General features: G+C 40.3%; 1 protein-coding gene across 1 annotated transcript in view; it reads left to right on the top strand.

The window, feature by feature from the left end:
• Window positions 1-17604, top strand: part of elp1 (elongator acetyltransferase complex subunit 1) — a 78249-nt gene that overhangs the window by 54860 nt on the left and 5785 nt on the right. Inside the window, exons 25-35 of the mRNA XM_078529508.1 lie at window positions 394-542; window positions 832-955; window positions 3368-3465; window positions 4892-5093; window positions 5802-5863; window positions 9643-9705; window positions 11877-11937; window positions 12269-12382; window positions 12497-12608; window positions 15060-15187; window positions 17352-17506. Of these exons, the coding sequence (XP_078385634.1) occupies window positions 394-542; window positions 832-955; window positions 3368-3465; window positions 4892-5093; window positions 5802-5863; window positions 9643-9705; window positions 11877-11937; window positions 12269-12382; window positions 12497-12608; window positions 15060-15187; window positions 17352-17506 (1268 nt within the window). The remainder of the gene's footprint in view (window positions 1-393; window positions 543-831; window positions 956-3367; window positions 3466-4891; window positions 5094-5801; window positions 5864-9642; window positions 9706-11876; window positions 11938-12268; window positions 12383-12496; window positions 12609-15059; window positions 15188-17351; window positions 17507-17604) is intronic.

Below are 17604 nucleotides of genomic sequence, written 5' to 3'. Positions count from 1 at the left end.
CAGCTTCCACTTAAAGACATCCATACTATTCACCAGAACTACACGTGAAAGAAGAATTCCATTTTTTGGGTGAAGCAATTTCTCCTGAATTCCCTATTGGATTCTTCAGTCATTATTGTATATTGATGGCACTGATATTTCTAAAGTAGGGTGGCTAGAACTCTTTTTAAATTGGGCAGAGAAAATGGCCCCTCTCTGCCTCTTGTAACAAATACAGCGAGCACAAGCATGATGGGTCGAATGGTCCCCTGTGCTATAAAATTCTCTGATTCTATGCAACCATACCATCTCTTAACTAACCATGAGAAAAGCCACAGGGGATTCGCATGTAACTTAAAATGAGTGCTGCTCTCTCCTTCATTTCTTACTATCACTTGTTATTACATATTGCAGCGGATCCTCCATCTGATCCTGAGGCAGTCAGTGCCGAGGAGGCATTGAAATACCTCCTCTTCCTGGTGGATGTTAATGAACTATACGACTATGCAGTGGGCACGTATGACTTTGATCTAGTGATGATGGTGGCAGAGAAATCGCAAAAGGTTGGCATGCTTTCTTGCTTTTTTCAAAACTTAATTTTGTTTTAGGACAGGTTTTGCTAAGCTCTGTAGGGCAACAGTGAACAAAATGGGCAGGACAGCAAAACCAATCAAAATGTTAAATTAGAAAGGCTGAAGACTGTTTGAAGAAGGTCCACACTAAAGGTTCGAAGGGCTAAATGGTCTACCCTTGTTCCTATGTTCCCATTGATATCAAATAAAATGAGGCTCTGAAGCTGATCTTGAGCATGCTTTGGTTGATGGGCACTTGAATGTTATTCTTTTGTTTCAGGATCCTAAGGAATATCTACCATTTTTGAACAGCTTGAAGAAAATGGAGACCAATTACCAGCGATACACCATAGATAAATATTTGAAGCGATACAAAAAAGCTCTCAGCCACCTCAGTAAATGTGGTAGGTGCAACTTCAGAACGGCAAATACATTGGGTTTTCGCATTTAGGCAACTCGATTGAGAAATTAAAGTGTTCAAAGGCTGGGTGTGCTGATTTATTTACAGGGAATTTATCACTCTGTATAACATCCTGTGTACGTGTTTGTACATGTGTAGAGGTGAAGGGGAGTATTGACTTGGAAAACTTTTTATTGACATGTGACCATGTGATATTGCAAGGAAATTCTTTTGAACCTTGTTCTACAGATCAGATTTTTTTTAAATGAGAATCTATGTGGGCTTGACTTACACAAGATCAGTCTTGATAATTGAAACTTGTTTTCATTAAACTTTTATAATTAGTTTAATGAATTCCACATGAACTAATTCTGCTGCAAGTTACCAATACTATGAATCATTATCAGGCTAGTTAACATAGTTTGTATTGTTTGGAATAATGGGAACCTGTAACGTAACAACAAGTTGTATTAAAATAGTTTATTTGGTAGCGCAGAACTTGAGTATTGGTGAGAAAAAGATACATGTTGTATAAGCTTTTTGTCCTGCACTCATCAGGACAGATTGCAAGATTACCAACAGTAAAGGGAACAACAATTATACTGCATGAGAAGAGAGTGCTGATTGGTTGGCAAGTTGACTCTGATTGGTAGGGGCATTGCCATGGCAAGTGCAGCAAGGGACAGTTAACTCCTGAGCTTTTGTTCAAATTCAAATAGGCAGGTTGAGTCTGATTGGGCAAGGCATTGCCATAGGAAATGAACAAGGGAATGGCTGTCCCCCAAGCTTTTGTTTAGTTGAAAAAGGTGCAATGTGTGGATATGCTCCATCTATCTGCAAAGAACAGGCTGCTTCACACACAGGGCCCTGTCCTTTGCAGATAATATGCTTTTATTCTTCCTGCCAAAATGAACAATTTCACATTTTCCACATTATACTTCAATTGCCAGATCTTTGCCCACTCACCGAACCTATCAATGTCCTTTTGTCGCCTTCTTATGTCTTCTTTACAACTTACTTTCCTACCTATCTTTGTGTCATCAGCAAATTTAGCAACCACACCATCGGTCCCTTCATCCAAGTCATTTATATAAATTGTAAGAAATTGAGGCCCCAGCAATGGCACACCACTCGTCACATCCGGCCAACCAGGAAATGACTCTGCTCTGAATCATACGGACTCAAAATGTTAACTCTGTTTCTCTCCCCACAGATGCTGCCAGACCTGCTGAGTTTGTCCAGCATTTTGTTTTTATTTCAGATTTCCAGCATCTGCAGTATTTTGCTTTCATCAGAAAATGACCCATTTATGCCAACTCTGTTTCCTGTTTGCTAACCAATCTTCGATCCATGCCAATATGTTGCTCCCTACATCATGAGCTCTTATTTTCCACAATAACCTTTGATGAGGCACCTTATCAAATGCCTTCTGAAAACCTGAATACAGTACAATTCCCCTTTATCCACAGCACCTGTTACTTCTTCAAAAAAACTCCAATAAATTGGTTAAACATGATTTCCCTTTCACAAAACCATGTTAACTCTGCCTGATTACCTTGAATTTATCTAAGTGCCCTATTATAATGCCTTTAGTAATAGCTTCTAATATTTTCCCTATGACGGATGTTAAGCTAACTGACCTGTAGTTTCCTGCTTGCTGTCTGTCTCCCTTTTTGAATAAATGAGTTATATTCACTGTTTTCCAATCCAGTGGGACCTTCCCCGAATCTAGTGAATTCTGGAAAATTAAGTTAGAAGTGAAAGGGAGGTTGGAGATAGGGTTGTAGTTTGCAAGGATAGAGTGTTCAAGGCTGGATTTTTTGACAACAGTTTTGAAGGGCTGAGGCAGTATCTGAGGAGGCAGAGTGTTTTAGTTGTGAGTAAAACAAAAGCAGTTCATAACTGTCTATGGACTACTGAAATCAGTTCATAGCCTGAATAATCACTCATCTGTATGTTAATGTTTTTAACGCACAGCACTTCTTATTTCATGTGGGGTCCTTTATACCATCTGTGTGTCAGATGCTATGAGTGCACTCTATCAGTGGCATCTGCAAAACAGGAATAGCCATTTTAATGTCTGCATTGAGCATTTATTGCAAAGTTCTGTATCCAGTATGTGCTTTGGTGATTAATGAATGGGATTGAGATGGCTGAGTCTTGCATGCTGCATGTGATGGTGTTGGGGGGGGGTGCTACCCTTGAGTGCCATGTAAAAATTAAAAGTAGTGCTGGTTTTCTTTTCCTTCCATCCCCATGGAAACACAATTAGCACCTTTATTTGATGTCTTATGAGTCAGGAATTGCATTGAGGACGTAACCCACATTTTATTCCTCCTCTGAGTGCTTTTGTATGGTCTGATGTGCAAACGCAGCACAGTATTGCCTCCACTAGGCTGATGTTGCTTTCTTCCAGGTCCTCAGCATTTCACTGAGCTTCTTAACTTCGTAAAAGACCAACAGATGTACAGTGAAGCTTTGAAGTTATTCCCAGTAAACAGCCAGGAATACAAGGTATGATGAAAATTTTGTGTCTTAACAGCAATCATCAAGGGTTATTGAAGTTCAGGGAATTGTCAAAGAAGCAAAACCTGAGCCAAACTAATCCAAGTTCACTGAGCAGTCATCACCTTCAGCCCTTGGGACCAATTGCATCCTTTTTCCCAGCCAGACTGAATGCAACTATTCATAACTTGGGCTACCTGATCGACCCTAAGCTGAGCTTCCACATCTCTCTACCACAAAAACCACCAACTTCCACTTCCATGACGTCACCGTAGCCTATCAGCCTGCTGCCTATATCTTCTCCGACTTATCCATCATCTCCTGTCATTGCTGACCTACATTGGCTCCCAGTCCCTTCAAGGTTCTCCCTCTTTCTCTGTAACCTCTTCTAGTTCTACAACCCTTTATGTTTGTCAGATTCTGGTTTCTTGTGCGTTGCACTTTTTTTCCACCATGCCATTTGCAGCCATGCTTTCAGCCACCTCGGCCCCAGTTATTGTCCCTATCACCGCCACCGCCTCCCTGTCCATCTCTAGGAATCTCTTTTAAAGCCTACTTGTTTGACCAGACTTGTGTAGTGTACAATCTGTTGCTTAATATCCTGCAATGGATTAATTAGAAGGCAACGGTCAGAACCTGACAATGAAGCAAGGACAAGAATGTTACAGAAGTTGGAGCCAATTGTAAGAGGAATATGATTTTTTCAAAATTTAGATTAACCTTATATTAAGGTTTTCTGAGTAATATATAGCAGTATACAGCAGTGAGAGTGTGATTCTGAGATGCAAAAGTAAATAATTATGGATGGGGAATAGGCGATTAATTTTTCGCATTGATGTGTTTATAATGAGGACCATGTGATATTCGGGATCTTTCTGTGAAAGCTCACTACGGAATCTTTAACGTGATACAAGACATGAGCGATTACAGCTATGAAGAACGATTGACCAGGCTGAGGCATTTTCTTTAGAAAAGAGAACATTTGGAGGAGACCTGATGGTCTTTAAAATTTGAATTGGTTGGACAGGCAAGATGTGGGAGAGAATGCTTTCACATCTCTGGGAGAATCCAAAGCTAGGGACCATGAGCAGAAGATGGCTGCTAATAAACCAAATAGGGAAATAAGGCCATATTATGTTACTCAGGGAGCAATTAGAATGTGGAACTCGCGACCACAGCGAGTGGGTGACGTGAGTAGCTTGGATGCTATCAGCAGAAAACTAGAGTCCATGAAAGGAAAGGGGATAGAATAGTATTCTGAAAGGCTGAGATTAAGGTGATGGAATGGGAGATTTATGCAGAGCATAAACAACAGTGCAGACTAGTTGGGGTGAACAGGCAATTTCTGTGCTGTATATTCTTTGTAATGCTGTGTAACACTTGATTAATGAAAATGGAGAGAGTGCCTCAAATTTTGGTTGCCTTCTCATTGCAGGACATCAGTGTCGCATATGGCGAGTATCTCAGCGAAAAGCAGTACTATGAGCAGGCGGGGCTAATCTTTGCACGATGTGGGGAATGCGAAAAGGCATTGGGAGCTTTCCTGCTATGCAACAGCTGGCAGCAGGCTTTCTGTATGGTTGCTCAACTCCATTACACCGAGGACAAAGTCGTTAGCATGGCACGGACTGTCGCAGGTAAGAACACGTCGTGGTTGAGGACTGCTATAACTCTGAAGCTTGTCTTAAAGATTGCAGTGAGTCTGAATACCCTACTTTGTCTCTGGAACCTGGATTGGACTGATGGGATGGAACTCTCTGCACCTTATGTGAAGTGAATATAGAGTGCTTCATAGGAACAGAAGGAGGCAATTCCAGCTTCCAAACTTGTTTAGCCGTTGAATTAGATCAGGGCTGATCTGTGTCTTAATTCCATTTACCCACCTCCGTTCCATAACCCTTAGGTTCCTGTTAGGGAAAGGTATTATCAATTTCAATTTGAATTTTTCAATTGACCCCCCCAGCCCTCTCTCCACCACCAGCCTCAACAGCTTTGTGTGGAGAGTGTTCCAGATTTCAACTACCCTTTATGTGAAATTTTTAAGTGTCAGCCACTTCCCTGTAATGTCAGTGCAGGTGAAGGCCCAGGAAATCCTGCCCGCCTGTTACAGGTGGGCGCAATGCAAAATGTGAATGTCACACTGGTGCAGCTCTGAGACTGCATTAAGGGACTTATACTCTGAGACTAGCTTAACCAAGATTTCAGAAATGATGATAAAAACATGGGACAATGGTCTATCAAACAGCACTGATGACTTTCACCTTGATGAGCTCAAATGTAATTTTTTTTAAATTAAAATATCACTAGCCATGTGAGGTAAGATGTCTGTTTATGCTGTTTTCCAGGGAGATTGATGGAGCAGCGGAGATATTCTGAAGCAGCCTTAGTACTGGAACAGTATGCTAAGGTAAACTTGCTTTGGGCTTCTTTGGCAAAAAGGTGGCCTTGATTTCAGAAGTTGCTAGCAAAGTAATGTTGCTGTAGAGTTACTGTGGAGTTGCTGAACCTTAACTATTAAATCTCCTATCAAGTGGTCCTGAAATGTAGTATTGTTCTACAGCTACCATTTTGACTAGATAATATTTCCCAAAGAAATATAGAAAGCCAAGGGTTTGGCATAATGTGCAGGAGCTTTATAATTTATTAGGTATAATGCAGGTTATTTAAACTTTTGAAAAATGGAGGCAGAGAACTGTGGAGGTGTGTGTGTGGGTCACTGTGTCTCCTGCCAACGCAAGATTGATGCACAAGATGGCTGCCGATACCCGCCTGCACATGCGCAGAAATGACGTCGCAATGCTAGCAAAACCCGTCTTTCAAAAAAACTTCTGTGGAGATGGCCGGAGCAGGAGTTATCTTCCAACTCAACAGCCCTGGCAAAATGTAGCCAAGGTAATTAGGGTAAATAGCTGCGCCTCCAGTCATGACTGTAACAAATTGATGCATTTTCAAATTCATGAAACTGGACACATTGATCTAAGGAGCAGGGAAGGTGCTGAAGATTAGTTTAAATACCAGGGCTGACAATGCTTGGGGCGTGGGGCAAACGTTGGGCACAATGTGAGTTTTTTTTTTAACTGAGTCCGGGTCTTGCCTGGTGTTTTTTTTTACAGCTTATGTATTTGCTTAAAATATCTTTCAGAATTCATAAGAAAATGGCTTTACTAACTGTTTCATAATCTTCTCTGTTCCTGGTTGCTGCCTGTTCCTTCACTGGCAAAGACATCACGGAGTACAACTGTGCATGCACCCTGTTAGCAGCAAACGCTGTGTGCGTGCGTGTGCAATTTGTATGTATTAGAGCCGTCCCTTTCAACTGGCATAATAGTATGCTTTGTGCCTTACAGAAATGGCAGACTCTTTTTACAGACACTTACTGAACCGGTTACTGTTTGAGTCAAAGTCTAACTCTTAATTACATTTTTCTCTATTATCTATCTAAACAGTGCTGCAAACTTGCACTAGTTTTGTGAAACGTTCTTTCTCTCAAATTTCCACTCGCTGAATACAAAATCTGCCTTGAACCAGTGCAATTGGGCAGTGTTTTGGAATATAATTTTTAAAAAGAATTGCTTTGAATAATATTGCTTGATAAATTTAAGAATGGTCTGCTCTGAAGAAGAGTAATACAGACTTGAAAAATTAACTCTGTGTCTCTCTTCACAGATGCTGCCAGACCTGCTGAGTTTTTCCAGCATTTTCTGTTTTCATTTAAGAGTGGTAACTTGGTGAAGTTTGATTAATGGGTTTATCACAAAAAGCTTTTTAAATTAGTGTCAAGAAGAGTATCCAATTTTAAGAAAGAGAAAATTACTTTAGGAAAAGTCAGCTGTCAGTACAGTTTCTCAATAAATTTTTTAACATTATAAAAGCTTTGAAAATGTGCCTATTAGTTTGGTTCTGCCCAAAAGAAACAGCTTCATTAGTAGAGCTACCTCGGAGGGCCTCAAAAGGCCACAATTAATGGAAACTCGTTGCGGGAGTGTGGCCAGTTTTGTGGTTGGTGCCTGCTTCCAGCACAATGTTTTTTAAGCTAGCGCAAAAGATTGCAAAAAATCAATTTACTATGTTTGTAACTTGCGCTGGTTTTCTGTGATTTACTTTTGCACTTGTTTGGTGAATTTATGGCTTATTAAGCTGATGGGAAGGGGAAAAACAGGGCAAACAAGCAGAAATTCCAGACCAAAGTAGGTTTTTCAATGTAGCATGTGTCACCCAGTTGAACAACAGCTTGATGTTTATGAAACTAGGACATGTTCTTCTGAAAGTGCATAAGGATGAAGCTCAGTCACTTCCGTATTTTTACATCAGATTATAGAATAGTGTGCGATACTGACACACAACTGACTGGGTTAGCAGATTGCTGTGCATGTTGATATAATGTTAGGAAGGGAAACAAAGAGCAGTCTAGATGTAGATTGCTAGTGAATCTGTTTTCAGAATATTGATTAGATTTTGAGAGGATTTTCCTCCCTGCTTTTTTGGTGGTGCAGAACATATGATAGCGCAGGGTGGTGGGACTTTGGTTTGCACCTGGACCTCTTTACATGCTGAATTATCCATCTCGACCATGCTGCTGTGAACAGATCATAGTGTCCCTGTAGGGGAAGGACAATCTAGAGGGGAAGGACAATCTAGAGGCTGACTACCTGAACTGCTGTTGTCACAATTTGCAGTGCTCTGGGGTCTCCCCTATGGTGTGTGATACCAATTCAACAGAAAGGGGGTTGGGAGAGTTGTTCTATTGGTCAGACCAGCGCACCTAAACATCATCCAAAATAAACAGAGCTTTATGACACTTACTTATATCATTGAGCAACCTCCGCAATTAAGGAAGTTGTGCTAAACATGTTATACAACAATACAAGGGGTGGCATGGTGATAATGTCACTGGATTAGAATCCAGAGACATGGGTTCATATCCAATTTGAATTAAGTTAACAGCAAATTTAGAATTAAAAGCTAGTCTCAGTAATGGTGACCATGAAACTATCATCAATTGTTGTAAAAACCCATTGGGTTCACTAATGTCCTTCAGGGAAGGAAATCTGCCATCCTTACCTGGTCTGGCCTACATATCACGCCAGACCCACAGCAATGTGGTTGACTCTTAACTGTTCTCTGAAATGGCCTAGTAAGTTACTCAGTTCAAGGGCAATTAGGGATGGGCAACAAATTAAGGCAACGCTCACATACCATCAAACAATTAAGAAAAACATCTGTTAGGTCCCAGTTAGAATATTGTGGTCAGTTCTGGGCTCCACACTTTTAGGTTTTGAGGCCTTAAAGAGGGTGCAGAGGAAATTTACCAGAATGGTACAAGAGATGAAAAACTTCAGTCACATAGTGAGAGTAGAAAAACTGGGGTTTTTCTTCTTAAAGCAGAGAAAGTTAAAGGGAGATTTGACAGAGGTGTTCAAAATTATGAAGTGTTTCAAGAGAATAAATAAGGACAAACTGTTTGGTTTGGTAACCAAATTATGCAGATTTACGATAATTGGCAAAAGATGAGACGGAAGATGAGGGGGAAAAAAGTTTATGCAGCGAGTTTTGTGATCTGAAATGCACTGTTTGAATGGATGGTGGAAGCTGATACAATAGTAACATTCAGAAGGGTATCAGATAAATACTTGAAGGGAAAAAACTCGCAGGCATATGGAGAAAGTGTGAGGGAAATGGGATTAGTTGGATAGCTACAAAAGAGCCAGCAAAGGCATGATGGGCTGAATGGCCATCTCCTATCTCTATGCTCTATTCCTCCTGGCTCTATCCTCAAGCCTTCAGTAATTTTAAGCTTATTTTCATGCATTGGTTGGGCCGGATCTGGATCCTGAGGGAATGCCCTTGGTTAGTTTCCCCAGGGCATAGTCCAGACCTGACTCAACTCCAGTACTGTGTGGAGAATGCTTTCTCTAAGAATGAGGAAAGCTGGACAGTGAAGGTAACCATGCCTTTTTAAACTCGTGATTGTTTCAGAAAAGTATGCTTTCATCCTGAATAAATAAGTAATTTTCATTTGAATGTGTTATGCATTTGGGAAATAATCCTTTTCCAGAATTTAGCTAACTGCATACCATTCTTGCCTAAAGGACAGTAAGGTATTCACTGATGTGCATGCTTATTGCAATGGATTCTTTTAAAAATTTAGTTCTTATTAATATGAGAATTTGACATCTCTCACAACAGGATTATGAGGAAGCCATTACGTCACTTTTAGAAGGTGCAGCCTGGGAAGAATCATTAAGACTGGTAATGATTTTAAATAACATTTTGTTTACGGTGGTTTATACATGGGGTTCATGCATTTTTAATTACCATATTTTTCGTTGTTTTTTCAGTTTTACTTTATCATGGTGAAAAATATGATTTGCATAATTTCAAATTGTTAAACTAGTTTATACAATAAGTCTGAACATTTTTTAATAAATAAACCTCTGCTCTAATTTTGCCTCGCCATCGTACTGAGACACGCCCCATCCTCCAGGAACTTGTCCAAAATCTTGTGATTTGACATCCTGATGGCTCAGTTAATTAATATTACATGTATTTTATAGTTGGAATTGCAGTCAGGGACAGCAAGTTTAACCAAGACAGTTATGACTCTCAAGTGAAGTGAACTAGATATACCATTATGAGCGCATTAAAATCACTGCCTTCAGAACACACAACTGCACATATTACCATCCGTGTGTCAACACATACATCGATTCACTCAAAAACTGTTTAATTGAAATCCTTAATTACAGGATGTTTGCATTTGTTACATTAATCTGTCATCAAAAAGTTTGCATAATACCCTAATCTCTATTGCATTTCACAGTAGCCTGATTAAAAGATGGTTTATCTTGACTCTATCCTGCGGTTGTGACCTTTGACTGTCCATTAATTTAAAAACACATCTGTGAAGCGATTAGTGTAAGGGCCACAGGATACAGATCAAGGCTGTGATTTCACATGCACTGCAACACCAAAAAAAAGTCCATCCAGGCTGTCATACAGGACATCTCTAGCGCTGATGCTCTGTCTTTGGGATAACTGTGCATTGATTTCCTCCCAATGTCTAATTCCCTTTATGACTCCCTGGGATCAACATTGATTTCAATAATTTCCGATTATAACCACTGCTCCTATTTTCTCGGACAGTTGCTGCTGCAGTTGCCATTTACAGCTTCTCTAGGTCAACCCTGGAACCCCCACTAACAGCACTGTGGGTGTACCTACACCACATGGACTGCAGCGCTTCAAGAAGGTGGCTCGTCACCACTTTCTCACGGGCAATTAGGGATGGGCAATAAATGCTGGCCTAGCCAGCGATGCCCACATCCTGTGAAAGAATAATAATAAAAAACTTTTATTTCTTTACTTGTCCCATTACTGCCTCCATTTGCCTTGCACCATCATCCCTTTTCTTATTTAATCCCTCCTGCCTTCCACCACATCACAGACACTGCTTTTTGTTCTTTCCTCCCCTCTCCACCTTTCCCTGCCTCTGAACCAGCTTAAGACATTTTCATCTCGAACCTCTGCCAGGTCTGACGAAAGATCATTGACCTGAAACAATATCTCTGTTTTGCTCGCCACAGATGCCGCTTGATCTGCTGAGTATTTCCAGAATTTCCTGTTTTTATTTCTAATTCTCTTCCAGCTCACTGTCTCCCACCTTAACCCAGCCCAACCCCAGCTTCCCGCACTCAAGCATATAATCGAACCTCCTAATCAATCTCAGCCTGCTGGCCTCCGATCAGGTGTATCTTGCTGAGGCTCCATGCCATTAAAAAAATTTTTTTAAAACTGCAACCAGTGCAAATTCAGCAAATCTCTGGAAGAATATGAGTGAGTTGGAAACAAACAAATGGGGGAAAAGTGTAGAAAAGGAAATAAGTGGTACAGAGAAAGCAATGAGAGAATATGAAAGTCAGAAAGAAAGAGCAGCAAACTAAAAGGTAAAGAAATAATTGGAGAGTGAAACAGACACTTACAGGAATTTTTTTTTTAAATTCTTGGTGGTCACTGCCAGGAGATCATCACATATCATAGATTTGTACATCAGTAAATGCTTGCATTTGCTGAATTGAATGTAAGAACAAACTTACATTTATAAAGCACCTTTCACAACCTCAGGACATCCCAAAGCACTTTGCAGCCAGTGAAATAGTTTTAAAGTTTAGTCAGTTGTGATAAGAGAAGCATGCCTCAGCAAGCTCCCACAAAAGGCAATGTGATAATGGCCAGATAATCCGCCCTGAAGAAGAGTCATACAGACTCAAAACATGAACTCTTTTCTCCCTCCACAGATGCTGCCAGACCTGCTGAGCTTTTCCAGCATTCTCTGTTTTAATATCAGCTTAGCAATGTTGATTAAGAGATAAATATTGTCTCAAATAAAAAATTGATGAAACAAATTTCTCTTATTTTCCTAGATCTACAAGTACAACAGGGCCGATATCTTGGAAACTAACCTGAAACCTTCCATATTGGAAGGTAGGTGATGTGTTCTCTACTTTTGCGAAGCGCTGTACAGACAAACTTGCAGCACAATCATGAATGAAGTGCAGTAATGGGTGCTTTCCATATCAGATTCATGGAAACTTTCCTGAATAACATTTCTCAATGGCAGTTGATTGGTGTGCAGAATCCAAAATGGATGTGGTACCACCTCTGTCAGGAGTTGACCCTGAAGTGCTTGTATACCAATATTTTACAAGTAATTGATAAATCAAGGTGATATTGTAAAACTGCATCTACTGAAAAAGGGAAAATTATAATTACAAATATTAAGCTTTTTTGTATCAAACTTTTTTTTTCTCTTCAGCTCATAGCAACCATATGTCATTCCTAGATACTCAGAAAACCTTATTTATACGTCATAAATCTCGGCTGGCAGTTGTTCGTGAAATTAAAGAGAAAGAACTGGAAGGATTTTTAGGTAACTGGAAAAAGTCCCTCACTTAATCGCGCTACTTTCAAATGCGCTCCAGTGACTTTGATTTAAAAAGAGCTAGAAATTTGTGACTCCTATATCTTAATTGTTCTCTTTTAGATGAGGAGGTGGCTGATGGACGAGACTCAGATCTCTACTCAGAAGCTAGCAGTTTGCGGTCAGCCAGCGGAATGAGCTCGAAATACTCACACAGTAACTCCAGGATCTCAGCGTAAGTTTGAAATTAATAGACCTGACAAAATTTCCATTTTTTCATTGTCGGTTAAGCATCGGACTAGTGATGTGACATACTTCATGGTGCAATTAGAGTAACACAGTAAGAGAAGAAAGACAGGATTTTAGCAAGATACTGGTTAAAAAGTAAAGGCCTGCATTTATCAAGTGCCTTTTACAACTTCAGGGCATCTCAAAGTGTTTTACAGCCAATGAAGTGTATTTAAAGTGTAGTCATTGTTGTAATGTAGGCAATGCAGCAGCCATTGTGTGCACGGCAAGCTCCCTCAAACGACAATGGGATAATGTCCAGATAATCTGTTTTTAGTAGTGTCGGTTGAGGAATAAATATTTGCCAAAACACCGGTAGAACTCCCATGCTCTTCTTTGAACTTATGTTAATGTGATCTTTTACACCCCTCTGAGAGAGCCGGGACCGCAGTTTAACGTCTCATTTAAAAGATGGTATCTCAGACAGTGCAGCATTTCTTCGGTACTGCACCGGGATGTCAGCCTAGATGTTGTGCGCCAGTCTCTGAAGTGGGACTTGAGCTTACAATCTTCTGACTAAGAGATGAGAGTGCTATTAACTGAGCCAAGGCTGTCATCTTTGGAGAAAAAATTACTCCAAAGATTAAAGGGAAAACTGGCAAGTGGCTTCAGTACAGAGTGCTTTATTTTTAAAAATTAAACTAGAGAATATATTTTTTCTTATTCATTCATGGTATGTAGGCTAGGCCAACATTTATTGCACATCCCTAATTTCCCTTGAGAAGGTGGTGGTATGTTGCCCCCTTGAACTGCTGCAGTCCATGTGCTATAGGAACACCCGCAGTGCTATTAGGAAAGGAGTTCCAGGATTTCGACCCAGCGACTCCACCCCTCCCCCCCAACCCCACCAAATCAGGATGGTAATATATTTCCAAGTCAGGTTGGTGAATCGCTTGGAGGAAACTTGCAGGTGTTGGTGTTCCCATGCATCTGCTGCCTTTGTCCTTCTAGATGGTCATGGGGTTGGAAGGTGCTGTCGAAAGAGCCTTGGGGAATCTCTGTAGTGCATCTTGTAGATGGTACACACTGCTGCTACTGTGAGTCAGTGGTGAAGGGAATGAATATTTATGTGGTGGAAGGGGTGCCAATCAAGTGGGCTGCTTTGTCCTGGAAGGTGTTGAGTTTCCTGAGAGTTGTTGAAACTGCACTCTTCCAGGCAAGTGGGGAATATTCCATCTCACTCCTCACTTGCACCATGTAGATGGTGGACAGACTTTGGGGAGTCAGGAGGTGAGTTACTGTCTGCAGAATTCCCAGCTTCTGACCTGCTCTTGTAGCCACATTGTTTATATGGTTGGTCCAGTTCAGCTTCCTACATTTATAATAGATTACCTTTCCTTCTCTCAGTTATTTCTGTCTCTCATCAAAGGTTGTTATTTCAAATCTCTGTTTGCATTTGGAACATTGTGATGGTGTGAAATGGTGTGTATTAGAAATGGTATATATTGGAAACGGTGTGTGAAATGGTGTATATTGGAAGTTGGTACCCCAGGTTGGGCCCTGTTGACCTGTGAAATGATGATAGTGGATTAGCAATACTTTTGCATTGATTTCCAATACAAATAAAACCAGATTCCTACTTAAGATAAGTTGTAGTAGCATATCGGTGAAGGCTTACATGGGCTTTGCATTCTGCTAAGTATATTATTTATAGATTGTCACAATGAAGTTTTTAAAGGCTAGTAAAAATACAAACCTTCAGATTTTTGGTTATGATTATTATTTAGTTTATGCAGATTCCTAGAATTCAAGCCAGGGCATTGTAGTCACCAGCATGCGGTCTAACCAGATAGTTAAATCAGTGGGCATGATGCAAAAAGGACAGACTTGTATAGCACCTTTCACAACCTCAGTATGTCCCAAAGTGATTTACAGCCAATTAATTACTTTTGAAGGGCAGTCATAGTTATAATATCTTCATGTAATGCAGGGAAGTAGTGCAACCAATTTGCATACAACAAGGGGTCTCAAGCAGCAATGGCCAGATAATTTACTTTTTTAGGATATTGGTTGAAGGATAAATATTGGCCAGCCCAGTGGGAATAATTCCCTTGCTCTTTTTCTAAATAGTGCCAGGAGATCTTCTATATCCACCTAAGAGGGCACCTTGGTTTAGCATCTCATCTGCAAGATGGCACCTCTGACTGGTCAGCACTCCCTTAGGATTGCCAGCCTAGATTTTTGTGCTTGGGTCTCTGGACTGGGACGTGAACCTGCAGCACAGCCTTGTGTCTCTGAGGCAAGGGCACTACTCTTTAAGCAGCGGCTGAAGAGGATGTTTGCCATTGGTACAAAAGCTTTTTTTGGTTCGTGCCACTGAAAGCCTGTATTAATGCAGGAGCAACAGTGGGAGTCTATGAGCCAGGGTATGACGAGTTTGTGCGTGTGAATTTCACAGGCGAAGTTCAAAGAACCGTCGAAAGGCGGAGCGGAAGAGACACAGCTTGAAGGAGGGAAGTCCGTTGGAGGACGTGGCCCTGTTGGAAGCGTTAAGAGAAATTATATGCACCGTGGACAAATTGACCGGTATTCCTAGTCCCACTTTTATCATTTTTTTCATGTAAACATAAGAACGCTGGATTTCTCTTGCTGAGATTAAGTGTGTGGTCATAGGATTTTATTTCCTCAGCTTCTTGATGCTCCAGGGGCTAATCCTTGTCATCAAAATGATAAGCAATCAAAAAAGTAAGTTTTCTGTGAGCTTAAAACACTTATAATTTGTGAGATGATCTCAGCACAGCAGGAGTCCACTGTTATTAGTATCATCATAAGATGAAAGCAAAATACTGCGGATGCTGGAAATCTGAAACAAAAACAGAAAATGCTGGAAAAACTCAGCAGGTCTGACAGCATCTGTGGAGAGAGAAAAACAAAGTTTACGTTTCGCATCTGTATGACCCTTCTTCAGAGATGCAAAGGAATTCATCATAAGATGGATTCCTTTGCATCTCCTAAACTAATCCTGAGGAAGAAATTTGATCAGTATATTACAGGTCAAATATTCTTTATCCATAAATCCAAAAACTGAACACATCCAAAAACCAAACTTTTTTTGAATGGCTATGCAGTTAATTTGTTAGTAAAGCAATGCATTATTATATTGCAGGTGTAATAAGCGTTAACAGGTAAGAAGTAGTGTGTGAGAGAGTTGGCATATGGAGAAACAGCCAAGTATTTGTAGACTGCAGCTAGCCTGGGCTTAGCCTATTGTAATGTATGTCGGCCTACGTCTCCCATGTGTATGGTAGATCTGAAAACCAAAAATATTCAAATACTGAAATGCAATTAGCCCCAAGGGTTTCAGATGAAGGATATTTGACCTGTATATTTATATACTGCAGACCACTCCTGTTAAGAGATGGCACTTATTTCCTCTGGAATAATGTTTTTAGTGGGAGATTGGCAGTGAACTGTTGGAATTTAATCAGCACATTCTCATCTGGCCTTTGATCGTGGTGGATGTTTGAAATGCATTTGGATTGAGTTACTTAGAATCCTTCTTAAGGGGAGGTGTGTCGCTCTGGTTATTGGCGTTGCTTTGAATTCTCTTTTTTTCTTTAAAAAGGTAAAATAATTGGTTCCTTCTTTCAGTTTGTTGTTGAAGTTTAATTATGACCTTGGCCTTTTTAGTTGGTAAAGTAAAATCTTTATTATCCAGCATGCTCGGGGAATGGCTGGTGCTGATTAATCAAAGATGCCAATTAACAGGGATTTATATTACTCTGGATAGAAGACAAGGTGCAATATATCTTTGTTCAGGCACAGTATCAAAACTGACCCAATAATTTAATAATTTCAATGTAAAACCTCAGAACAACCTCTGCAGATTTGCATTCTACTGTTGTTATTATTATTAGTATTTTTTTTAAAGAATATATTATCTGAACACTGAAAGTGACCGACCTTTGAAAAAAATCGAGCTCTCAAAGTGCGGTCACTAGAGAATTCTGGTTAGTAGAGTGCAGGATACACGAGCTTTACTGTATGTACAAAATGTCCGGGGGTGGGGGGGGTTGCATTTATATAGCACCATTCACAACATCAGGATGTCCCAAAGCACACAACATCCAATGATATACTTTTATATTGTAATTAATGTTGTAATTTAGGCAGCATGGAGCCAATTTACACACAGCAAGCAATGCAATCATTTACCAAATCATTTGTGCTTTTTTTTAGTGATGGTGGCTGAGGGATAAATATTGGTAAAAATGCTAAGGAGAACTCTACTGGTCTAATTATACATCCAGCTGAGAGAGCAGGCGGGACCTCAGTTCAATGTTTCATCCAATAAATGACACCTCCGACAGTGCAGTACTCCCTCAGCACTGCACTGGGAATGTCAGCTTGAATTCTGTGTTCAGGTGTCTGCAGTGGGGCTTGAACCCAGAACCTCCTGATTCAAGAGGCGGGTGTGCTACCCACTGAACTACAGCCGACACCTGTTGTTCATTATCTGCTTTTTTTTCTCTCTGCATTTTGTTCTGTACCTATTTTAAACATACATTTGTATTTAATATTAGTTTTAGCAATGTTAGCATTTTTGATGCATAACTGGTTTGCTGTGTGTCCCATTTTCATGCTTTCTGTCTTCTCGCTTTCTTGCAAATGATAGCTTCATTGGGCATATAATTCCTGAAAATAACTAATTTTTTGAAATCACTGTATTTACGGTTCTCTCCATCTCCAGATGAAGTGCACAGATTGCTGAAAGTTTTGGTCCTTTTTGGATATGATATTCTGGCTTCGGAGCTGCAGCAGTCACTGGAGGACGCCCTGCGGGTAGTGGAGAAATCCATCCCTGATATCTGGCAGGCTGATCTTAAGAAGGCAGCTGCCTGTCCAGTAAGTGAAGTAGTAATGTTATTAGTAAATAACATAGCTAATGTTTTTTTTCCCCCAATTTGGGTAATCTTGTCCAACTTGAAATGACCTCTGCTAAT

This window comes from Cetorhinus maximus, chromosome 2 (assembly GCF_964194155.1).
Source record: "Cetorhinus maximus chromosome 2, sCetMax3.hap1.1, whole genome shotgun sequence".
Classification (NCBI taxonomy): Eukaryota; Metazoa; Chordata; class Chondrichthyes; order Lamniformes; family Cetorhinidae; genus Cetorhinus; species Cetorhinus maximus.
This window is presented reverse-complemented; position numbering and strand designations above follow the sequence as displayed.